The sequence below is a fragment of the Condylura cristata genome, unplaced genomic scaffold (assembly GCF_000260355.1).
Source record: "Condylura cristata isolate star-nosed mole 26May11 unplaced genomic scaffold, ConCri1.0 scaffold00029, whole genome shotgun sequence".
Lineage (NCBI taxonomy): Eukaryota > Metazoa > Chordata > Mammalia > Eulipotyphla > Talpidae > Condylura > Condylura cristata.
In genome coordinates this window covers 11695037-11720989 of record NW_004567130.1, presented here as the reverse complement: position 1 = coordinate 11720989, position 25953 = coordinate 11695037, and the positions used below count along the sequence as shown (strand labels likewise).

Below are 25953 nucleotides of genomic sequence, written 5' to 3'. Positions count from 1 at the left end.
AAAAAAATAAAAAAAATGTGAAGCTTGAATGATACATGAAACTTAAAGAAAAATGAACTAATTTCCATTACATATGAAAGGATTCAGACCCCTCTGGTTGCAGGCTCGTCTCAGAGCTGTCACTGCAGTGGCTGGGTTCGATCCCAGGCCAGGGGTGACCCACATGGCACAGCAGACCTCTCCTGTCTCGCCCGCTGCTCCCCTCAGCAGTGTGTGTCAGTGGATCTGCCTGTTATGCTCCCCACTTTCTCTGGTGAATCCTTTCACCCCCCCACCTCTGGACTACACCCCAGTTCTACACATGCACACACATAAGATTCCCTGGTTTTTTCACTCCACCATGTGGAATGCCTTTAAAGTCAATTTTCCTTGCTGAACTGGCAATGATGTTTTCAAAGCATTAAGTATTTGGTAAAAGGTGAGGGGCAAAAAGCTTGAAAGCTAAAGTATTAAGCGGCTAAAAACAGAAGCTTAAAACTCGAAGTTGTATCACAGCTGAAATAATTTAAATCCAGGCAACAACAGATGTTGACTTACAAAAGTTCTATTTACACATCTATTAGGTAAAGCAAGGTACACCCACCTCAAAATTCATCCATATCTGAATTTACATCGGAGTACCACGTGGCAAGAAATCTCTAGGAGAACTTCAGTTCCATAAACAAAGAGCTAAATGGGGAGAATTTAAATTTGCTCTTGCCATGGCATTTAAACAAAACCGAAGGGCTGTAACGCAGTTTCGACACAGAACACAGTTCGCTAGTCGCCAGGCAAAGAAAACGGTCGGCAGCAGCTGGCGCGCAGGGTCCCGTACAAACGAACGTCACAAAGAGTCTGCTTTTAGGAGACATGGAACAGTGGGCTGACATGGCATTTACAAATACATAATATAAAAACGCACAGCCCCTTGAACAAAAATCCATCAAACGTGTTTCCTGCGACTCCTGGTAGCCCAACCCTTTACCCAAATAGGCCATTCTGGTGAATTACTGGCATCTGCCGTTGTCTTTTAAACATTAAAAGAGTGTGGGCACGTGTGCTGCGCGGGGTGAGAGCTGTCTTAGAAAAGGGGCCAGAGTGGCCGAAAACAACTGGCCAGCGGGTCTGCAGAGTGTGTTCGAGTGTCACTTCTGTTTCTCACTCTTTGAAAGACAAAATACCTCAGGAACTACACCCTATGCCTGGTGTGGAGTGATCCTGTCCCTCCTACCGCCCTCAATGTGAGGGAACTGTGAAGTGGCTCCGCTCGGCCAGCTGCTCCCCGTCCGCCTAAAGCAGAAGAGGAAGTGTGGGAGGTGCGCGGCAGCAGGCCCCTCCTCACCCAGGGTACAGCTGGGCACCTGATGGGCTGCGCGGCCAGCAGGAAGTAAGGCATTTCCCGTCCCTCGGAGTCCTGTTCACTTTCTCAGAAGCAACTTGGCAAAGTCCGCATTGGACATCTTGGGCGCCTCGGTGAGCGCCGAGGCGGCGACTGCGGGCCGAGGGCCAGGGCCGTTCTCGGCCTGCGGAGCGGCAGCGGCCGGGCGTTGCAGGGCGCGAGGCAGCAGAGAGAGCTGGGTCCTCCCCTTCCCCCGCCTGTAAGAGCAAACACTGAGTGGGCTCTCCCAAAGCGACAACTCCCGCTGGTCTGTGAACACAGGCCAGGGCAGTCTTAGTGCCTGGCCAACAGGTACATAAAAAACTCAAGAAAGGCAAGAAGAGCCCTCCTCCTTGACTCTGGTTGTTAGGTAAAAATCCCTTTAACAAACTTTTTCACGATTTTGGCAAGGGCAAGCTGTGTGACAGTCACCTGCAGAGTAGACAAATAAGGCCTCAGTTTTCAGACCTGACAAATAACCTGGCCATTCTGCAGATTCAGGCGACAGGCAGCAGGGCTCCCAGCTGCTCAGTGACTAGAAAGCAGCTCACCAGGGTGGGGCTATCGGTTTTGAATCTACGCATGTGGACTCAGATAGCAAAGGGGGCTTTAAAATAGTCACTGCCTTAAAATTTGTTAGACCATGATCACCAGTCAGCAAACACCAGAAAGAGCCCTGCTCCTGCCTACTCGTACTCTGCGTGGGCTGCTCTGGCTTCCTGTCCCACCTCGCTGTGCCAACAGGAAGTGCATTCGCGGTGCAGCCGGGTCTGCACTGGTCAGCGCAAAACACTTACGCTCCGTACATCTGTCGCGGCACCAAGGGGCCACCGGGTGCTCTCCTTGCCTCTGACTTCTCTGGAAGTTTCCTTTGAGGGGGATTACTGATGGCCACTTTGATGACATTCTCTTTGATGGTCATGCCGTCCATCTTCATCACAGCCTGGGAAGCCTGGGATTCATTCTCATACTCCACATAGGCCAGACCCTGAGAGGCAAATCCAAAGCAGGGTCAGGCACCGCAGAGCCAGGACACACTTCCTCATCGGGCCCAGGGGCCAGTACAGGGCCGCCCCCGGCCCTGGGCAGCCTCCCCATGGCCACTGCCCTTGGGTCTACCCTCCTCCTCTCTGTTCCTGCAAATGACTGTAACTTGAGAAAACCTTTTCAAGTTCAGCGTATCTGTGCTTACTTGGGAGGGAGGGACAGAAAGTACAGACAGACCAGTGTAAAGCTGGCAACTGCTGAGGTCAGGGCGCAGGGTGAGCACCCTAGGCGGTCCCTGCCTCTGCCTCTGGACCAGCGGCTGGGGGAGGGCAAGAGAAGTCATCTAAGCTCATACTAAACATCACTATGCAACATGCTGTGCATTTACCAGGAGCCTCACAGTGCGGGGCAGGACATGGTGACTGGGACTGGCGGAGGGACCTGACATGCTCAGAGGGCCTAGTGGCTCCCTTCTGGAAGAAGGGAGGAGCATGCAGGAGGACATGTCACCCCAAGTCCCACAGCCCGGGGTCCACACTGCAGCTCCCCAACAGAAGTTTCCTTCTTTTTAGTACAGTAGCTGCAAATAGGTTGACTTGGTTCTAGATGCAAGTGGTGTCACGTTACCCATCTTTACAGTGACTCATCCTTTGTCTCTTAGCAGACAAGCTAGGGCCCGATCTGGAACTGGACAATCTGTAAACAAGCCGGAACTGGGCTGGCCAGAGCCGCTGAGCAGATGCTGACCTTCGGTTTGCCGGCCCGGTTGGTCACCAGCCTGATGTCCTTCACTGTGCCATGAGCCTTACAGATCTCCTCGAGTTCCTCTTTAGTGCAGGAAAAAGGCAGACCCGAGACAAACAGCTTGTGCTTCTCCAGGGCGGTGCTGTACCTGAACACCTACGGGAAGAGGAGAGGGAGATCGGGCTTGAGGCCCACCAGCCTCTGCACAGGATGAGATGAATTACTCACTCACTGGGTGACCCTTGGGCAAGTCCCTTAAGCGCTGAAGCCGCACTTCCTGCTCTGTAAAAAACCGCCCAAAAGGAGGCAGCTATTCTGTTGGGACGACCCGCAGATGAGGAGACAGGTAAACACTTAGCTCAGCATCTGGTCAGTCCAAACATTCAAGCGCGAGAACCATTATCACCACTGCTCACATCATTACCTTTTATCCACTGATGCACATGGGACCCTGAGCCAGGCCTGTCAGGCAGACCAGAGCCAGTTAATGTGGAAATTCAGTTCTTAACAGAGTACAGAAGTTGCCTGACATTCTAAATGCTAGCTGTTGCAAGAAAAAAGTGGGTGTGCACTGACAGGCATTCTTTTTCCAAAAACTTACCTTAAAATCGGGATTTTTGCTCTTATCCACACACGGGGAAACAAACATTGGTCGCCCTTCTACATTCTTCCGGTCCAACTGCAGCGCCTGCAGGGCCGACTTCTCCTCTTTGAACTGCACATAGCAGTAGCCTCGGAAATCGCCGCGGTTACTGAAGATGGGGCGGATCTCCACCACCTCCCCACAGGCCTCGAAGAGCGGCCGGAGCTTCGCTTCCGGCTCCCCCATGCTGTAGGGCAGGTTGCTGACGAAGACCGTGACGCTGTCTTTACTGCTGTCGTGGGGCACCTTGGGCAGGTCCCTCTTCAGGGCCGCCCGCTCCTTCTGCCGTGAAGGGGGGTCGGCATCCACGGGGGCACTTTTCCCAAAGAGGCCGGTCTCGGCTTCTAGGTCCTGTGCTGCTCCGGCTGCAGAAACGCTGTTCTCGAGCTTCCTTCGTTTGGGAGGCTGTTCTGCAGGGCGTCAGGAAGGAGGTGCAGGGTTAGCTGTTACTTGCGGCCAGGAGCGGCCCTCCCACCGCACCAGCGGCACTGCAGTGAATACCTAAATCCTTCTCCATGCTCAGGGTTGGGGTGCACACCACACCCCCTCCACCGGGGTTCCTGCTCCACCCATTTCTCCTGCTGCTTTGTGGGCCCCCCTCACAAATAGATCAGTGGACTCCATCAAGGGCAAGTGGAACACAAGCGCGCATCGTCCACCCTTAACTACGTAAAAGGTCAATTCCAGGGTCCTCTCCTAGAAAGCCCAGGCCGCAGGGAGGAGTGCTGGGGACCCGCGTTTGGTGCACCTGTGAGGAAACTGCAGTGTGTGCTGCGCTTAGAACATATTATAAAAAGCCTGCAGTTTTAAGACATTCACGACCGTCTTGTGTGTCAGACCCCAACATTCTCCTCCAACTTACTCACCGCTGCCTCCAGAGCATCAGTACCGATGGTGACCTCCACACCCAGACCTTTCCATCAATTCTCCATTGCCTTTCTGATGAAGTCTAAGCCCTACCCATGGCACAGCTCGTCAGCCCTGTGCTCCAGTCTCAGCCACCTGCCACGCACTGAGCGATCACCCAGCGCTCAGAAAATGTACCAGCTAGGTTTGTTTCTCACATTCTGCTGACACAATCCCATACACGGCCCCTTCCCTTCACATCCCCTGGATGGCTGCTCACCCCCTTCAGGTGCTGAGCAAAGTGCGCTCACCCTTCCCACGCAGTCTTTCTTGCTAAGGCTGAGCCACTAGAACTTTCTCTGGCCTCCCCCGATTCACACCAGGGGCCCCCAACCCCCTACATGTCACATGTGCCCAATCCTCTAGACCAAGGGCCCTAAAGGGCAGTGAGCCACCGCAGTTGTTTTTAAGGCCCCAAAACAGTACCCAAGAAAAGTCCCCCAACAATGGCTCAGTCATCATTCCCTCTGGCTGACAGCTTCAGCCAGAGTTATTCTAGAAATAACTCTCTGAAATCAATCTGACCCACATCCGACCATGCCTGGAATCACAGGGGTAACAGAAACACTAGCTGGAATATTCGATCACACCAAAACCACTGGGCGGCAGAGCCTGCAGGCGCATGACGGGCACACAGGCGGGGTTGCTGTGGGGGTGCAGGAGGCAGCAGCTTCAGCCAGTGTGGGATGAAGGGGGTGCATGGGGCGTGGCAGGTGGGCTTGGGGGGCACACGCCGGAGGGCCACGGCGGCAACAGCTCCGTGTGGGGACTGGAGCCAAGTGGCAGGCAGGACAGGCGGGGCGGCCTCATGTCGCAACTGTTCTCAGGAGGAACGCGCCGATGCAGCTCGCACTTCCCGAGAAGGTGAGCTGTGAAACAAGCTGGGGGGTTGGGGGGGACTGGGCTACCTCCTTCATCGTCACCCCACTCTTTTTCATCGTCCTCATCGGCTTCCCGCTTCTCTGCGCCTCTGGCCTTTTTCTTCTTTTTTAACGCCTTCTTCTCAGCCCGGTTCTTCTTCCATTGTTCAGCCTTTTCTTCTTCTTGCTGGGCAAGGGCTGCTTCCTTCTCCGCGGCCTGGAAAGTCAGGAATTTGACACATCCCTGGATACAGCAACTACATGAACCTGGGGTGAGTGAGGACACAGGCCAGGGGTGGATGCGAGGAGGACGTGTTCCCCACTAGGTCTCTTGGATGCCATGTCTAAAGTCTAAGGTATGCTTCACAGTATCTCAAAAAAGGAGGGAAATGTATAAATCTGGGGCCCAAATTAATTACAGGCGCTCATGCTCCAATTACTACGTTGAATCTCCTCTTTATTCTTTTTCTTCTAGTCTGGAGAGCTTTAGGGTACAAATTTCGCCACTACTAAAACATTTACTACTGCGGATAAAGTTTTAAGCCAATCTAAAAAACTTGCACAAGACAGAGTTAAATATTGATTCAAGTATTTCACAATTAATACTCTGAGTGAGACACTTCTTAGGAAGACCTCAAGAAACAGTCACTCCCAAAACAATCAAAATAGCTACAGAAGTTCCAAAGACTTCAAATAAACAGCATCACTACCTTCAGTCTCTGCTCGTTAACACGGGCCAGACGGGTTTCAGTTTTCTGGACAGCCATGTCCCAGTCTTCTAAGGTTCCTGGAGAGAAAGAGAAACAGATGTTCACCTCCTAGACTTGAAAGCTCTAACAAGGAATTCTTAGCTCCCCCCAGCTCCACAGCAGCGCTCTCTCAGCAGACATTAGGCCGGGGCATCAGCTCCCCATTTAAGAAGCTCCAGAGTGCAGACCCAAGGCCTCAGAGCAGTTCTCCCGGTGTGCTTAACAGTGGCTTGTAGTCATTCTTGTAGCAGAGACTTTCAAACCAAACTAGGACTTGTGGGCATTCCACTAACAGACTGGAAGGCAAAAGCAGAAGCCGGGGGTCCCCACCTTCTGTCCGCTCCATGGTGAGTAGCACCTCACAGACGTGCTCTGGGTAGTCGCTGGTGCACTGGACGGCCCGGTGCAGAGCCTTCCTGCAGTGCTGGGTGTCGCCGTGCGCTCTGGGTCAGAAAGCAAAGTCAGCACCACCAGGAGCAAAGCAGAAGGCAGACGAGGAGGGGTAGTGTTCACAGGCAGTCCCAGAGGGCAGGAAGCTCTGAGAGGACTCTAGCCTCCAGAACAATCCACAGCTATTGACATTATTTATTTTCCTCTCCTTTTTCCACAAGAGTCCCTCCAGTTGAAAACTGAGGCTTTCCTCTACACCACCGTTTCCTCAGTGGGCAGGAGTTGCTGAACATGCACTGACAGTGGTGCTCCCTTCGCTGACACATGCGCAGCGCCCAGGGCCATACGAGAGCCATCTGGGCCCTGCAAGTCCCTGGAGGCGCTCTCTAGTGCAGCTGTACTCAAGACCAGTCACTAATGCTGGGACTGTCCAATCTGAACCTTTTGTAACAATGGGGAAAAATAAACTGCTCATCAGAATAGTTGTAAGACAACTTTCTGTTAACCGCGGCAGTCAGGAAACACCATATTCCCATAGTCCCATATTAAACGTAAATATTGTAAATTCCTACTGAGGCACTAGAAAAATTTTAGAGCAGTGGCTCACAAAGTATGACCCAAGTACCTCTGAGGGTCTTAGAGACCATGTAGTGGGAAAATAAAAGATGCTTACCAAGTACACAAAACCATGTCACTTTTTCTTCTCAATATTTTAGAGTTTGAAAACGTCACTTTTCACAAAAATGTTACTTACACTAAACATAAATACTTCTTCATGAATTAAAAAGAATTTTTCAGGGTCTCTCTGGTGGCACAGGCCTTAAAGACACAACACTATGAAGCTATCTGCAGACACTACCACACGGAGTTCAATCCCTGGCCTGGGAGCTGACCCACATGGTGCAGCACCCGCTGCTCCCCTCAGCAGTGTACTTCCACCTGTTCTGCTCCCCACTCTGTGTCTGGTGAATCCTCTCACTTCCCCAAACTTCTAGCTTACACCCCAGTTCTTGTATAAAAATCTTAAAAAAAAAACTCTTCACTTTAGTTTCTAAAATGTTAAACATTAATAGCTATTATTATCTCATGTAAACAAAACAAAGGGTCTCTGAAATTTTCAAATTTTAAGCATGTAAAGGGGTCCTAATAACAAAACTTTTGAGAACCAGTGATCTAAAGGACTATTTCTCTGGCTGACTCTGGGAGTGAGACAAGGGAACTTACATTTTCTATAACATATCTTCCTAAGTGTCCCAATTCTTTCATTACAGCATGCAACATATTTTTATAAAGATTTATTTATGCATGTAAAAGCTGTGTGTAGGCCGAAGGTACAGGGGGTGAGAGGATTCACCAGAGGCAAGGGTAGGGAGCAGACTAGGCGGATCTACTGAAATCCACTGCTGAGGGGAGCAGCGGGCGAGATAAGAGAGGTCTGTTGTGCCGTGTGGGTCAGCCCCCTGATTGGGGATCGAACTCATGTTGCAGTGTCTGCAGAGAGCGACATAGTACTGATAGTTAAACTCTTGTACCACCAAGGAGGCCTACAAGCAGTATTTTTTAAACGGGGGGGAGGGGAGGGAGAGGAGATGGGGACAAAATATTCAAAACAAGAAAAAGCTAATATAGAAATATATTGTGAAGGGCCCTCCCTGGTGGCACAACAGGTTAGGATGCAGCATGGCAAGCTGGCCGCAGCTGTGTCAGTGTTGAGTTCGATCCCCCACCCCAGAGGTGACCCACATGGCACAGCAGACCTGTCTTGCCAGCTGCTCCCTCAGCAGTGTATTTCAGTCAATCTGCCTGTTCTGCTCCCCACTGTCTCTGGTGAACCCTCTCACCACCCCTGCACCTCTGGCCTGTATCCCAGTTCTGCCTGCATAAATAAATAAATCTTAAAAAAAAAAAATGAAATATACAATATTCAAGATTTATTTTTACAAAGCTAGTCATTCTTTTTGGGGCAGCTCACAGTCTAACTCTGCCACAATATACTTATCAGCAAGCTTATCTTATTTAAAAGAAACTACAAAGTTTATATCCTGTATACTGTAACTGCATTTATATTTTTTAAAAAGTATAGAAAAGTGCCAAATAATATGCCAAAACCATTAACTAACAAGTTATGACTAGATCTGTGACTGCAGATAACTTGGGTTTTTTCCTTGAACTTTTTAGTATCTTCTTTTACGTACAAAGCACAAATGGCAAGGAATAAATAGCTCTCAACTATTCATGTCCAAAAATCAAAGCCAACAGGCCAAAATAACAAATGAAAGGCAAGCTGTCAGAGCAGCACAGGCACAAAACGCCGTGTATGGGTCTCCGCCCCTGTCTAAAATCTCAGGGGAGAGACGGGGAAAGGAGGAGCCCCTGGAGGCAGGATCGCCAGGCCTGCGGACAGGTTACCCTTAATGAGCACCCCTTTCCCTACCCAGGGCTTTACCTTTCCAGGTTGTAATATTCAAGCCACATGTTGGCAAACTTGGCGTTTCCTTTGGTCATGATGCTATCCCAGAGTTCCCGAGCCTTCTGCATATTATTGCACAGTCGAGCCTGAAATACATCAGCAGGCTTAGTCAGGAAGGGACACGAGCCTCAAGACAGTTGATGCCCTTATGAAAGATGTTCAAGCAGACATGCCTAAAAAGGCCCCATGACTACCAGCATTCCACCATTCAGCCCAGGACCACCTTCCAGTGGTAACAGGTCTCTGCAGTGACAAGTCCCAAGTGGCCAATCTGTCTTAGACCTTTTGAAAGCAAAGAGCTGGAGACATAGACACTTCTGACAGGACAGGCCCCAGTTGGATTTTGTTTGTTTTTAATCATCAACAAGTGTTTCACTGAGCGGCAATGTCCAGACAGACATAGCAGCAAATGCCAGCTCTGCCACTAAATAACTTGGGCATCATTTAACCTGATATTCAGCTGCCTCATCTTTGACGTGGTTACAACACGAACATTCCCTCTACAAACTGATAAATGTTAGTGTCTTTGACCTGACCTTCCCTCAGAGCATAAAGCATGATTAGAGTTTTGTCATTTTTTGAGATGATCAGGACAGGCCCCAAGTCCTCCTCACCCTGGTTCCTGGCGCAGCAACAGCATCCCCCGCATCAGGCCCATAATGACATGTCAGACGGTCTGGCTCCCACACTAAAGCCTGACTAGCACAGGGGCCATGTCCGTCTCTTCCCCCAGCACCCAGTAAAGTGTCAACAGGACACTTCACTCCACAAACCTAGCAACAGTGTATGGGTTCAGAGTGGGGCAGTGATGCGTGAATGTCTGGCTTTCAGATGTTGCTACACGACTTCTACCAGGACACGAAGGTGCTTACTAAGCAATAAAGGAATGCCTAGCCAGGTGACTAACATGAATCTTTAGAGCCCAGCTCATGACCCTCAGCCAACTGTGAGACAAGGGCCCTCCAAGGGTGGATGAAACTGACAAATTTGTCTAGAACATTTACCTCAATCCTAGCCCAGTTCTGCATGATCATGCAGCTTGGATCTCCACTCTCGCTGAAACCTTAAAGAGCAGAAGTAGTTAAAATTAGAAATGTAGAGATTCAGAGACAGATACCCTCTGACTGAAAAGGCACATCACACATCAACCAAAGTGGGAAACACGGCCGGACACAGCAGGCTGGACCCACACTCACGCTCTTCCACCTCCTGTTTCAGATACTCCAAAGCACGAGTGAACGCAGACCTCAACTCTTCCAGCTCTTTACTGGAGTCTGTTTGAAAGTGCAAAAAGGGTTTGGTTTTGGTTTATGAAACCACACAGCATATCTCTTTTTTACCTACATGAAAACTCCTCCTGGGACTCTTCAGGCACAATGTTAGGGATACAGAAACAATATAGCCAATCCCTGCCTCATCACACAGATGGGGAAGGCACAGGGCACAGCAGTCCCAGGACAAAGGTGAGCCCAGGGACATGTGTAGGAGAGCGGGGCAGAGGGGACCTTCCTAGGCTGGGAGAATGGCTGCAGGTTACCTGCATGAGCTAACGCTGACGTGAGCGTGCCCACACAAGTTATAGAAGGGGCTTCTGCTTGCTCTCTGGGGAGGGTGGGCGTGAGGTAGGCAGGATCCTGAAGAAGCCCAAAAATTTAAAAGAAACACTGCAATCTTATTTAAAGGAGTACTGGAGGATACAGAAGGGGAGTAAGAAATGAGAGTAAGACTGAAAGATTGGCAGAAACCAGCACAAAACGTAAGGATCATTACCCACTTCCGTTAAAATCAATAGCATGATTAGAAAGCTAAATAGCTTTAAATAGCTAAAATTTTCTGGGGGGGGGGGGGGAGTTACCCATGCCTGGTGTTTATCGTGTGCCCAGTCAGCACTTATTTGGGCAACTGGGAAAACTGCCCAAAAAATTATGCTAAGACAAACTTCAGTTCTGAGGTGAAACACATGAACTTAAATACCTTGTTTGAAATCAACCCTTCTCCTCAGGTAATCAAGGTAAGCCTGCCAAATCTCCACATAATCAGTGGCCTGAATGAAGCCAGCACTGAGAGCTTTCTCGAACGTCACTGAAATATTTTAAAAAAAGACCAGAATTTGTTGCCAATTCAAAAAGAAGCTAATATAAAATTATCAAGACTGTTATAAAAATCTCTGCTAACTCTAAAACATATAAGTCTTTAAAAATTAGTAAATGGATAACACAGAATGAAAGGATCTAGAGAGAAGTGCTCAAAAGAAACTGCCACAGCATCATACAAACTGTTCCAGAAAGGGCATGTTCCACGAGATGCGCTAGGCCAAGCAAGTCTGGAGAAAAAATCGTGACTTCTTAGAAAATCAAAACAAACATTAATATGTCAAAAGGCTGTAAGAGGTCAAAAATCCAACCTGCTTATCTCCAATAATTGGAATCTGTTTTCTTACTAATACCCAATATCCAAAAAACACCCTGGGAATTCTGATTCAATGGCTGGTCAAAAAGCTTAGAATTCTTCCCACAAAACACCGCACCAGAAATCACTCGATGATCAACTCCGTGTCTCTCCATGGCCAAGAGGTACCGACTCCACAGCGCCACGGTCCAGGGGCAGTTCCGAACTGCACGGCTGTGTACAGATAAAACCAAATCCTTCACTTTCAGCTGCCGATCCTGGGGTAAAGAAACCCAGCATTAGGAGTTAACACTATCGTGAGGCTTCACTACCCACAGCCAAAAGAAATTTCCTTTAAAATGCTTCTTGCGACTGGTTTCGTCATCACAGAACTCCCAGCAGGGAGACAGGAGCGGGAACGTGGAGACACCAGAAGCCACGGAAGACGGAAGACGGAAGACGTCAGTCAAGCATGGCGGTTTTGACTCCTGAGTCAAACCTTTTGTAGACACAGATAAAAAATTTACCCAGAAAATGTGACTTCGGGGTTTACTTTGAAACAAAAGCAAAGGGCAGCGGGTGAGGACAGCCACGCCGCACGGGACGCCCACAGCGGACAGCGGCAGGAGGGCCCTGAGGCCCCTTTGCTAGGTCTACCTGTGTGCTTGCATTGTTCAGAATGAGTAGCTGCAAGAAAGTCGTAGGGGGGAAATGTCATGTTAACTTCCTCAATAGTGAAACTATTAGCATTTTTTTCACAGTGATGAATTTAAAATAACTTAAAACACTGGGAGAACTTTCTGAATGAGCTGGCCATGGGGGAGGGAGGATGAGAGGGAAGAAAGCCCCCAAGGGGAGCACGTCTCACGCCCGGCACGCTTGCTGACTTCCTTTCTAAGATGGTGAAATAACATGAAATTAGATTTATTTAATAAAGTGAGTGATCTTACAAGAAACTGACTGTAGCGGATCCATAAGTCTGGGACAAGGCAGTTCTCCACCAGGGCGCGCTCGAAGATCAACTGAATGCGAGCAGGATCGCCGACTTTCATCTCGAAATCGATATACGCCTGATACTCCGCCAGCCTGGGCGCCTCTGCTTGCAGCTGGGGCAAAGGAAAGTTGCACTTCAGTTGAAGTCAGCAATCTGCGGCTCTCAGGAAGCACTAACACATCCTCAGAAAAGGCAAGACTGGCTGCCTGAGACGAGCATCGCCAAACCCCACTGTGGGAACTCTGTCAGTGGGGGCCGCCCTCTGGTGGGGGGAATGTGCCCTCCCCTCTGGGTCCAAAGTGCTCTTCAAGTCAGCCCTCTCCTGACCCAGTCCTAGAACACAGGGATTCACATCTCTCCCTGGACCAGCAGTAGGAAACACCTCTGCCGCTGACCAGAGCTGGCCAGGCAGGAAACACCTCTGCCGCTGACCAGAGCTGGCCAGCTGTTTGAAACGCAAGTCATTTTCTTGGCCTACTGAGTGGAAGGAGTGGAACCACTGGATAAGTCGGCGCCTGGTCCCATTTCAAGGTTCTCATTCCAGCGTCAAAGTACAGGTAGACGGAGCCAGAAGAGACTTTGCAGAATGCTTACTGAGCCAAAAATCAGTTCTTTCTAGACACTTTCGTTCAGCTTGTTTTCTCTTCAGTCAGATTCTGCTGACTCTCCAGCAAAACCAAGCCAACCAAAGATTTCCTTAACAGGGTTGATGAAACAAATATTTACATGTGAAAAGAAAGGGAGAGAGTGCAGCCAGCAAAACTGCACATGCTCTGTATAAAGAATGATGCTTTTGAGCCTCCATTTCTAGTAATTATAATAAATTAATTACCAAGACACTGAAGAACTGAAGCACTGGATTAAATAAACATCTTAAAAATCATCAACAAACTGACAAACAAAATACTAGGGACAAAATCTAGGTGAAGGCAGTTAGCAAGTTAAGTGAAGGTTAAGTTTTTGTATGCTGAAAGTATATTAAAAATTTGATCTTCACAGCAATCCTTTGCGGCCTCCTTATATTTAAGGCAACTGAAACAGGAACGGTTAAGTGCCAGTCCAAAATCATAGTGTAAGTGACAGAGCTAAACTCGAGCTGAAGCAGCCAGGATCTCACAGTCTCTCCATGCCACGCTTGTTCAGTTACTAAACCAGGAAAGACACCTAAGCCAGAGCCAAGAATCCCAACGAATCTCCAGGTTGGTTAAAAAAAAGATATGCCCACCTGGACCTCTGAAATGAAACTATGGGATGTCGAACCAAAACAGTGAGATCTCAAGATCAACCAGAACAAAACAATGAACTTTTAAAGACCAAGAGAGAGGCAGACAGCTAAGGTGGCACCAGCAACAGTAGCCAGAAGACAGAAGTGGCAGTCTAGAGTTACATCCCGAGAAACTAACTTTCGAGACTCAAATAAAGACCTTTTTCAAAGACTGAAAATCTGTTACTGCAAATGTCCAGTGAAGGACACGCCAAAGAACAGACTTCAACCCAAAAGTGACCCCAAGTGAAAAGACCTAGGATGGAGGAGGAAGGAAAGGCAAAGGAAGTGAGACATGCGTGGGGAAATGTCAACAAGCTGGCCCTGGACCAACGCAATGGCCCAGGGGTCAGAAAGAAGAGATGGAGTTGGAGGAGAAGGGGAAAGGGATGGGGGGAGGGCCTGGGAAGGGAAAGGAGAAGGTGACAGGGAAAGGGGAGGGAAAGGAGAAGAGAACTGATGTGTGAGGTCCAGGAAATGAAGTAGCATTCTAAGACCAAGAAAGAAGGAAAAATGTCACCACCATTAAGGTCAACACAGTATTATTGTCAACACAGAAATTCAGAAGAACAGAATAAGAATTTAGCAAGTCTGATAGATTAAAAATAAGAGGAATGAAAACCATTTAGTTGAGGAGGAAAATCAAACCGTGAACAAGTAAGTGAGAAAAACAGACAGGCTCAGGTTATCCCCGTGATACAAAACACTTGCCCAACCTACGTAGAGACTATTATGAGCTCAGGGATTTGGATTTGTTTTGTAATTCCTGCAATTTTCTTTAAATTGGTTTAAAAATAATGAAAGCTATAAAGGCGTAAAAATAAAAAATTGCATTTTACATACCAGGAAGGAAACTGCACTTTACAAACCAGAAAAGAAAATCTTTAAAATACCATTTATGAGAACATCAAACACCTCCTAGACATATAAAAAATACTAATACCTTCAAGTCACCAGATAAATTTAAAAAACTGTATAGAAAGATAAGACTCTAAATAGCACAGAGCTGCATCATATTCACAGACTGGAAGGTTTGATATTTAAAAGATATAAATTTTCCTGGCCCTCCCTGGTGGAGCAGCGGGTTAAAGCACTGCACTAAGAAGCTTAAGCCACTTCCGCATGGGTTCAATCCCCGCCTGCCCCGGAGGTGACCACATGGCGCGGCAGACCTCTCCCGACCCGCCCGCTGCTCCCCTCAGCAGTGTACTTTCTCCATCTGCCTGTTCTACTCCCTGCTGTGTCTCTGGTGAATCCTCTCACCCTCCGAATCTCTTTGGCCTGTACCCCAGTTCTATATGAATAAATAAATAAATCTTAAAAAAAAAAAGTAAATTGATCTAAAGACAATGTAATTACCAAAAAAAAAAACTAGCTTAAAGAACCTGAAATGCGGATTCTCAATCCAATGCAAGAGCTCAAGAAAGCCAGAACCCTCCTGAAAAGGAGCAAAGCTGCTGAGACCCATGAAGGTCAAAACTTCATGTGAAACCACTGTCACTCTGGCGGCCTCAGAGGGCAGCAGGGAGCAGCCCTGGGGGAGCGGAGAGCAGCGGGCGGCAGCACAGACTGCACAGCGGGCGGGATAACAGCAAGTCCGATCAGTGTGCGCAGCTGGATAGAGGAGGCGGGACCCTATCTCACAGCACAACATCAAAGTCGATTCTGAGTGAAGATCTAAATATGAAACACAAAACTGTAAACTTGTGAAGTAAACTAAACACAGCTACGAATGTTGACTTCGGTGACGGAGAGGTTTTTAAAGCACAACAAAAAACACAAACCGTAAGAGAAAGAATGATAAATCCAAGTAGACTATAACTTAGAACTACTCATCACAAGACACTACTTTTAAAAAGTAACGAAACAAGTCACCCACAGGGGACAGGGGCTGTAACACACAAAGTAAGAATTAATACCAAAAATAAGGATTAAGATGACTCAGGACTGCCACAATCAATGCAGTCCTGGGGATAACCTGAGCCACAAAAAAGGAAGTCAGAATGATGTGAAAAGATGTTCAATTTCATTAGTGATCAGAAAAATGCAAATTAAAATTAGAATTTCTGACTCATCAGAAATACAGGAATGTCAATTACCCCAGGATGGAAAGAAAAATGTGAACTCCCTAGCACCATGCGAGTGTACGTCAGTAACTGCAGCGGCTCAGCATTCCCCGGGGGCCCGACAGTCCCAACAGTGCTGGAGGAAATCCTCCGTGTACAGGAGACACACAGTGGCCGGCACAAGGCTGCCCATCCTCCAAAAACTGGAGACGACCCAGCTATCTTAGAACGTGGCTTAACAAATCACAACAACTTTATAGCAGCAAAAACAGAGTGACAGTAACTCTACGTATCAACACTAGTAAAGTCCAAATAAACTGAAAGAAAATACATCATGATTCAATAATGTAAAAATTCAAAACCAAACAAAATTAAACAACATTTTAAGAATACATTCAAAGATTATAAAACTATAAAGAAAAGCAAGGGAATGATCATCACGGAAGCCAGGAGAGTGGTCACTCTCGGAGGGAGGCAGCGGCCAGACAGGGCCCAGCGGGGCTGCTAAGGCAGGCGCTGGCCACGCGCGACTCCTCAGCCTGGGTCGCACAGGGACGCTCCCTTTCTGTCAGAAGGTGAGCTGTACATATGCATTTACACACGCTATGTAGCTCAAAACAGAATTTAAGGCACGGTTTCACTTTGCACTTGGATCCGGGAAAACTAGCGGAGAGGTTGAGGAGGAGAAGCCAGCACTTACCAGTGACTCTTCATAGGGCTTGTACTTCTCCAACTGCTGGAGGGCTTTGTTATAGCTCTGAATCACTGACTCTGGTATCGGGTCTTCTGACCATTCTTCATACTCTGCAAATGTGGCCTCCATATCTATCGAAAGATGGATTTAGATCCTTGGGTCTCGCCACTGGATTTTATCAACTTGAACACAGACTGAACCATGAAACTCGGGCCACCAATCACTCCCACCAGTCGAACCCTGAGTCCTTACACTGCGCTACAACATGGCTTTAGACTCTGTCAAGCATGGTCCCAGACAACCCTACCAGCCAGTTAAGCAGCTAATGAAACTAACTGCAACCCCAGCAACAGTCAGCTTCCCATGGCCTAGCACTTCATATCCATTAACTCTTTCTGACCCTCATGGCCTACTCTCATGAGGAAGGGTCTGCGGTGACCCCCATTTTGCAGTGGAGGAAATGGAAGTAAAGTCAATGTTCAATTTTTCTACATTTGTGGAGAACAAGGCTTTGCACCTAGGTAGCCCATGGCTCAAGTTTGCGCTGTACTCACTGTGCTATGCTGCCTCACTTTGAGTGACAGATGGAATCTACAAACCAGCTCAGCACTAGCCTTTTCTGTATGTCACCCAAATATTCACCTGGAGAGTCATTTTATCATTTGTTAAAATGAATCCAAATAATCCACAAAGTAAAAAGGAAAAAAGCATCAGGCCCTCCCTGGTGATGCAGTAGGTTAAAATGCAGCACTATGAAGCTGGCCGCTGCTGCTTCAGCATGAGTTCGATCCCTGCCTGCCCCAGAGGTGACCCACATGGCACGGCAGACCTCTCCTGACCGCCTGCTGCTCCCCTCAGCAGTGTACTTTGTCAATCTGCCTGTTCTGCTCCCCACTCTGTCTCTGGTGGATGTCCTCACCACCCCTGCACCTCTGGCCTGTACCCCAGTTCTGTATGCATAAGTAATTTTTTTTTAAAGGGAAAGAGCATCTACGATCCAGTAAAACTGACCACAGGATCTTAGGGGGTGTGGGTGCAAAACCACACCCAGGGAACAAGCAAGATGGCAGCGCCAGACTCTTTCCAAACCCTGAGAAAACCTGTGAGGCTCTGGAGCCTCACAAACATGGGTTGCCAAAATACCCACCCAGAGGGAGAATCCTTGCCAAACCCCATCTGAATATTTCCAGTCAATGGTACTCCTGAAGCCACCAAAGAATGGCGTGAAATTCCCACTGTTAGGTAAGAGGTCGCTCCTGAAGAGAAAATGGTTAAAACGGAACTACCTCCATGAAAGCCCCCTTGAACAGAGAGGGCCGCCTCCCCACTGCTTTCAGAGCTCTTACCTGCAGGAGCGGTCTCAAGCCCAGTCAGTCTGGATCCACTCCATCACTGACCCTCAGGACCCTCCAAGCAGGAACAACTCAAGGTATGCTTTCCTGGGGCCCCAAGGCGGCCACAGGGTGTTGGACAGTCCTAACTCCACGACATACCCTGACACATTTCAAAAACCACAGAGGGCTGGCTGTTGACGCATCAGTGTCTCTTACCATAGAGCGGGATCGCCAGCTGTCGCCGGAACAGACTGTGGACTTTCTCAAGCTGTGAATCAAAGGTTTGTTCCCAGTCAGAAGGGGAAAGGCAGTCAGCTACAGGCTAAAGAAGCAAACCCGTAGTAAATGACAGACTTTGATTCTTCCTACTTCAAAACATATTTCAACAAATGTTTAGTTCCAACTGAAAAAAGTGTGACTTTTTAAACATGAAGTATTGTGCCAAGTGCTGTCGTAGGTTAAAAATTAAATGTTTTCTTGCTTCTACTTACGACGAACACAAGCAACAGATCCAGGTAACTGTAATTAAGGCCGGAAGCCAAGTCTCACAGTGTCAGGTGTTGGCACTGGCTGCAGGCTGAGGTTTGGGTTTCAAGGGAGGAAATCAGGAGACTCTCGAGGTGCTGGCCTTTGGGATGCGCCTGCAGGCTCTCCAGAGGCAAGGAAAAAAGGGCTGATGCCCAACGGAAGGGCCAGCCTAAGTAAGAGTCCAGAAAGGGCAAGGACATCGAGAGGACACGCGAGTATCATCCACGCAGGGGTGAAGTCTGATTCGAGAGACAGCCAAGCACCAGGCACAGGAGTTAGCCTGGTGCCTCGATCTAGTAAGATTTTCAACAGGGACAGGGCTACTTCCCCTAGAGGGCACCATGAGGGACCCACAATTACTTGTGCACACACAGAAAAGTACAAGGCAGAGGCTGGAGAGAAGGATTCTCTTTGAGTTACGACTTAAATTCTATAAATCAATCTAAAAATACAATTGCGGGGGGAGTCAGATGACCTCCCATAGTCACAACAGAACATATTTTGCTTCTGGAGTGGCACAGTTATTCCTGTACATTCATGAGTATGTCATCAACAAACAACTCCATGTACCTGTGAGCATGTCATCAACAAACAACTCCATGTACCTGTGCACCTTTATATTACAACAGGGTTGACACAGGTCCACGGAACTAAAGAACTAAAGCAGCAGGATTTTTAAGTACACAAAGAAATGACAGCATCACCTGTCTCTTGGTCAAAATCATCCTGGCCATCCCACAAAGACTACTGGTTTTAGTTTTAGCTCTTCGACTGACCAACCAGTAAGGGACGTGGCTAAGACCACAAACTGTTCTCCCAGGCCACTGACAAAGACTGTCCAGACTACCCAAGGGCAAGGCCGGAGGGCCGGGGTACTCACCCGGGCAGCTTCCACGATGGCACTTTCGAACTCCCGGTAAGCCTCCCAGATGGCAAGTCCTTTGGTCATGTGCAAGCCGACGGACGAGAGCGCCCTTTCAAACACAGAGCGAACTTTTTCTAGGCCACCTTTCTGACCAATCCCACCGACTGAGTACTGGCCATATTCGAGCCAAATGTTCGGACCTACAAATGAGAAGAGTTTTTCTGTTAGTTCAGAACAGGAAATACCCAAACATCAAGCCTGGTGCGCCACAGAAGAAATGTGCGCACCCAGCGAGGACCCACTCATTGGTAAAGACGAGAGAGCCATCACAGCAACTCACTGTACCTGTACACCCGATGTTACCTAAGGGCGAAGGCCGAGAAAATGATACTTTGAACAGCCCCTAAGGGTGACCACTGAGACTGCACAGTCACAGGAAACATGCAGCAGAAACATGAGAATAAGCTCGTCAAGCTTGAAAGGATCCCAGCAGTGGATTTCAATGAACGTAATTACAAACCTTAGACCAAGTTGAGAAAGGCTGAAATTCAGAGCCTAGAATGTTTCTATTTTTGGACCTTTGTTCACTTTCAAGCATTGTGGCCAAAATGATCAAAATTAAAAACACCAATCTTGTTACTGAAAGTCTATCTTGTTACTGAATGTCTATCTTGTTACTAAAAGTCTAACTTAACAATACTTGCACAGGAAGGAAATCAGACTTGGCTGCCTTGTTTCATTTTCTTTTCAAGTTTCTTACATACCCCCATGGTTTTAAGACCAGACAAATGCCTTAAACTCTTCAGGAATGCAATTGGGTCTTACCATGCACATGTTGCCTTTTAAGTCACTTTCAGTGACCCGAACATTTCAGAAGTCTATATACTAACTTTGCAAAATAAAAATACTAAAATGATAAAGAAGCAAATTTGAGAATTACTGTTTTCCTGACATTTGCTTTTTCACAGAAAAATCCACCTGAAAGAGCATTAGCTACTGTCCTCACTCACCAAGTTAGAGCTGCCCTGGAGCAGCAACAGGAAATTGGCAGCGAGCTCTGCCTGCTGGAGCCCTTCTGAGAGGCAGCGAGGCTGCAGTATCAGGAAGCTGCCTCCGCAGAGAGGACACTTTTCACTCAATTACATCAGCAGCATGGCTTTTCCCAAACTCAAACAGGAGAGCTAAAATGTCAGAGTATTTTAAGCTCAGTGAATCCAAGGGGGCAGAGATCGTAATGACTACAAGAGGCAACAAAGCAACGTTCAGTAGACACCCAGGTTCCAAAAGAGGCAGAGACGCCAGATGTGGCTCCTCCAAAACCTGGAACAAAAGGGACACAGCCACATCTACTAGAAAGCCACTCGATACCCCCAGACGCCACCACTAGGCACAGGCTGAAGCACAGACGTCCGTGGTGGTCTCTTCAGATATGCAAAACAAAGCAAACCTGGGAAGCAGACAAAGCAGGTATTAACCACCCAAACAAGCGGGACCATGTGCCCACACTGAACTCCTTAAAGCAACGGAGAGCGCTCCGGTCTTCACTCGGGACTGTCCACGAGGCCGCATCTAAGCGCAGCTGTCCGGTTCCTGACCAGAGCCTGGGGGGAAGGCAGCAGCGCCAGGCGGCCAGCAGGCTAGAAGCTGGATGCGGAGCCACTGTGAAACCGCACGGACCAAAAACCAGTGGGAGGGACAAACCGCCCTCCGAGGAGGCGGATGCGCTGGCAGAGCTGACCTGGGGGCAGGACGGAAGGGTCACCAGGTCAGCAGCGAAGACGGCCACTGCAAGTCTGGAAAGAGGAGGCCACATGCAGAGGCACTGCCCAGCCTTCAAAGACAGTCTAATGATACTTTATGAAAACACTTATTACTCTCATTATTCAGGTTTTATAAAAAAAAAAAAAAGGTCAATTTTTCATGGCTCATTAAGACATGGAAAATTCTCTTTTGAAGGCAGCATATCTTCTAAGCCTCGCTGCATGTACAATGGGGGAGAAGGAAAATCAAACTGGGGGGAAGGAAGTTTAATTCAAGGGGAGTGGAAGGGAGTGTTAAATCTCCAGGGTAGGTAGCGAAAGCACGTAGAAGAGAGAAAGCAGGCGGGGAGAGGGGAGGCAGGTGCACTTCACTCGCACCGGTCAAAAGTCACGGGCAGGAGGAGAGCTCTGTGGGGGGCTCGGAGCTGGACTGTGGCGGCGACCACGTGGACTGGCTGTGGGTGAAACGCCACAGAGAGCGATGACACCCAACTGTCTGTCAAAAGTGACGGTAGTATACACTTACAGTGGATGAATTTTTACAAAATGGAAATTGTACTTGAGAAAGTTGATTACCAATAAGAAAGCGTCAGAGCCACACCACAGACTGCAACAAAGGCAATTTCATGGCTTTGATTTTGTGATCTTTAACTCAGAAAGCTGGATGATGTGAGTACAAAGGACTTCTCTGGACTAGTTCTGCAGTTTTCTTTAAAGATACACCTATTTCAAACAAAAATTTTTTCTAAGTTTTTTAATATTTAAAACAAAGCATTCTGAAAACCCCCTCGGTGTGTGGTAACGTCTAGTCACCTCAAGTGGTAAAGTTCCCCTGCCAGCCAAAGGCTGCATGAGTGTTGTCAATTCCCTCTCTACAAATATTTCTCTACCTTTATTTTAAAAACAAATACCCTCAGCTGAAGATCACAGACAATGGAACAACAGGCAAGGAAGAACTGAGCCCCAGCCCAGAGACTGCTGTCAGGCGCCCCCCGCCGCCCACGCCCAGCCCGGCACTCACAGATGTAATCCTTCACAGCCTTCTCAAAGAGGCTGTACACGTGCTCTCGGTCCGGGCCGTCCAGGGCCATGCTGATCTCGTCGTGCAGCCACTCCAGCCAGAGCTCTGCAAGACAAAGCACCCCGGCGTGACCCTGCCCTCACCGCAGTCTGCAAACATTTGCTCCCTCACACACTGGGCACAACTCACAGTGAAACTCCAAAAGCCTGCACCAAGCACACACAAGGTTTTATGCTTCCAACAAAGATCAAATCACTAAAATCAGAACCTATGCTCCTGGGGCATGTTATGTGTTTGCAAAGAAGTTGCATGTACATTTGATCTTAGGGAAAATGCTGTAGGTAACCATAACATTACTAACAAAGGCAGCTATGTAAGCATTACCAGGCTGAAGTATAGCACAAGAATGCCTCATGCAACCCGGGCGCTACCAGGCTAAACTACTAGGCAAAAGCTCCTGTCATCCCCATTGTACTGCTGGGTGTTTGCATAATTTGCATAAGGTATACATAATTTGGATAAGGTCTCACAGGGAGTAAGACCTTTCAAGGAATTAATCTGGTTTTAGCTTCTAGTCAGCAGGTGTGCTCTATTGGAGTGAGGGGGGGACAGAGTTGGACTGAGGACTAGTGTTTTCTTTTTTTAAAGATTTATTTATTTATGCATATACGAGCGGGGGTACAGGCCAGACATACAGGAGGATGAGTGGATTCACCAGAGACAGAGCGGGGAGCAAAACAGGCAGATGTACTGAAATACACTGCTGAGGGGAGCAGTGAGTGGGACAGGAGAGGTCTGCTGCACCATGTGGGTCAGCTCCCTGGCCGGGGATCGAACTTGTGCTGCAGTGGCTTCGGACAGCTTCACAGTGCTGTGCTTTTAACCTGTTGTGCCATCAGGGAGGACCCAGTGGACTAGTGTTTTCTGACTCTTCATTAAAACCTCAATTACGAATTCACAAAAGTTTAATTACTAATCTACTCAACATAATTATGCTGCAAGGAAATAGAAATAACTTAAATGTTCAACTACTATAGAACAAATGAGATGTTCATGCCATTTGCAGCAACATGGATGGAACTGCAAGGGATCATGCTCAGTGAAGTATGTCAGAAGGAAACAGTAAAATATCAAATGGTTTCACTTATAGGAGGAATTTAAGAGAACCAAATAAAATGGGGGGGGGGAGTATACTGTTATTACAATACAAAAACAGTTATAAACCAGAGAGATCCCACAGGGGAGGGGGACAGAGAGGACTCAGGAGGGAGGAATGTGGGGGCTGTGATGATGACGGGTGGGGATGGGGGTGGGGATGGGGGAGTAAACACGGTTATAAAATGAATAATGTAGAAAGGGAAAGGAGGGAGGGAGAGAAGAAAGGAGGGAAGGAAGGAGGGGAGAAGAAGGGGGGTAAGGAGGGAGGAAGGAAGGAAGGGGAAAAAAATGAGATGTGAAACATTTACATTAAAAATTGTTTGTAAGAAACCCACAGGGATTACAATTGAGATGGAAAAAGAAAAAAGAAAAAACGCAAAAAAAGAAAAAATGTACAAAATGATGTAAAAATAAACTGTTAAAAATTAAAAAAAAAAAATTGCTTGTAAGAGGGGCTTCCCTGGTGGGGCACGGGGTTAAGTCTCAGCACTATGAAGCTGCCACCAGCCACCGCAGCAGTCCCGTCCGGCCAGGAGCTGACCCACATGGCGCAGCAGGCCGCTGCTGTACTGCCCGCTGCTCCCCTCAGCAGTGGATTTCAGTGGATCCGCCTGCTCTGCTCCCCACTCTGTCTCTGGCGAATCCGCGCTCACACACACCCCTCCTCCACCACTGTGCCTCTGGCCTACACCCCAGCCCTCGTATGCATAAATAACAATGAATCTTTAAAAAAATAATAAAAAAGTGAACCAGTGCTGCATGACCACAGCCACATTTTCAAAAAAAACTATACAATGATAAACAGTTGATTCTGGATAACGACAGGTTTTCTTTTGCCCACACTAAGTTCCCAAAGCTCTGTAAGACGCATAACCCGCCTTCAGCAATCACAAGAACACTCTCTCTGATCTGACACACACATTACCTTCTGTCAAAGGGAAAATCTCGCTCATCTTCTGACGAGCCATCCTCACTTTGGTGAGCTCCCCTTCCAGCCGCAGCAGCCTGATCAGGTCTACGTGGCAGTTGTAGTCATAGACGTTGATAGACAGCTAAAGGAAAAGTGAAGCTGAAATTAAAATGCCATCACCAAATAACTTTTTTGTCATAATGGCGACAACCTGCATTTGCTGCAAAGTACATTTTGTTATGCGACAATCACTGAAAAATCAGCACCGACCTTAAAAAACAAATCTGCACGGACACTTAGGAGGAGACAAGTCGAGGAGAGGCCTTTGAGGGAAGCAGGGCCTGAAACGTCAGAGCCCGAGCAGAGAGGTGCAGTAACACCTCGGAAGAGGACTTCAGAACACAGAGAGGGCCAGGCACGAAAGTGAAGATTATGACATGGTGAAAGGAGTAACCTGCCAGGAAGATTAAACATCCCTAAGTGTGTACCAATAACAGCTCCTCAGAATAAGTGATTCAAACTCTGACAGAAGAAACAGGAACATCCACAGTTGCACTGGAGGCTTCAAGTCCTCCCATTTCAGCAACAGGCAACACTACTAGATACAAGCAGCAAGGGAAAGAGCTCACCACCAGTAACCCAGCATGTGACTGACATACAAAGCGCTACAAAACAGCGACGAATCTGCACTCCTAGCTAGGGCCGGCGCAGCATGCGTGACGGCCCTTCAGCAAACCTCAACAAACTGGGAGAAATCATGCAGCATATGTACTCTGCCCACAATGGAATCAAACCAGAAATCAATGATAAGAATTTGCGTCAAACTCAGAAAACCTTGAAAAAGACAGAAATGAATGAAAATAAAGGGAATCAATGTAGGACACAGGTCACAGTGTGGAAGGAAAATGAACAAAACTAAATCCCATGTATGAAAAGAATTAGACACCATGACTAAATGGGACTCCAGGCATTAGGGCTCAGTCTTTGAAAGTGAACCACTGTAGTCCACTACTTCAACTGGCTAGCGAGCAAAAATGATGACCATCAATTGTGCAGAAAGCTTTTGTCAAAATTCAACAACTGCTCATGGCAAAAAGTGCCAGCAAATTAGGACCTGACTCTGTTAAGAGAATGCAAAGACAAGCTACAGACTGGACAAAATTATTTGCAAATCACACATCTGAAAAAAAACTCACATCTAACAGACTTAATCCCAAACTTAATAGTAAAAAATGAACCAATTAGAAAATGGTGAGTCCTCCCTGGTGGCGCAACAGATTGTGACGCAGAGCTGCCAGAGCCACTTCAGTGTGAGTTCCATCCCCGGCCAGGGAGTGACCCACAGGGCGCAGCAGACCTCTCCTGTCCCGCCCACTGCTCCCTCAGCAGTGTATTTCAGTGAATCTGCCTGTTCTGCCCCCCACTCTGTCTCTGGTGAATCCTTGTACCTCTGGCCTGTACCCCAGTCCTTTATGTATAAATAAATAAATCTTAAAAAAAGAAAAGAAAATGGGTTAAAAACAAGCCAACATATGTAGCCAAACAGATGCACATCCACCTGCATAGTCACTGATGGCAAATCAGGGACATTGTGGTCAATACCACAATTCACTGACGAAATGCAAGTTAAAACCACAAGGAGGGTCCAGGGGTTAAGTCTCAGCACTATCCCTGCTACGCCCAGGTCTGACCCCCGGCCAGGGAGCTGACCCACATGTGCAGCAGACCTCTCCAGCCCTGTCCGCAGCAGTGTACTTCAGTCGATCTACCTGTTCTGCCTGGGTGAAATTCTCTGACCTCCCTGCACTGTGATAGCCAACAGTCCAAAAAGTAAAAAATAAAACCATTAGATACTGTTAAAACAT

General features: G+C 47.8%; 1 protein-coding gene across 1 annotated transcript in view; it reads right to left on the bottom strand.

Annotated features, from left to right (window-relative positions):
• Positions 1-259: 259 nt before the first annotated feature.
• Positions 260-25953, bottom strand: part of SART3 (squamous cell carcinoma antigen recognized by T cells 3) — a 30926-nt gene continuing 5232 nt past the window's right edge. The window contains exons 2-19 of the mRNA XM_004690965.2: positions 24104-24230; positions 22021-22125; positions 19255-19439; positions 18063-18114; positions 16519-16643; positions 12445-12600; positions 11634-11772; positions 11081-11188; positions 10303-10380; positions 10111-10169; positions 9083-9192; positions 6577-6689; positions 6208-6284; positions 5546-5714; positions 3690-4141; positions 3092-3244; positions 2155-2345; positions 260-1575 (exon numbers count right to left, since the gene is read on the bottom strand). Coding sequence (XP_004691022.1) covers positions 1398-1575; positions 2155-2345; positions 3092-3244; positions 3690-4141; positions 5546-5714; positions 6208-6284; positions 6577-6689; positions 9083-9192; positions 10111-10169; positions 10303-10380; positions 11081-11188; positions 11634-11772; positions 12445-12600; positions 16519-16643; positions 18063-18114; positions 19255-19439; positions 22021-22125; positions 24104-24230 — 2577 coding nt within the window. The 3' untranslated portion in view covers positions 260-1397. The remainder of the gene's footprint in view (positions 1576-2154; positions 2346-3091; positions 3245-3689; positions 4142-5545; positions 5715-6207; positions 6285-6576; positions 6690-9082; positions 9193-10110; positions 10170-10302; positions 10381-11080; positions 11189-11633; positions 11773-12444; positions 12601-16518; positions 16644-18062; positions 18115-19254; positions 19440-22020; positions 22126-24103; positions 24231-25953) is intronic.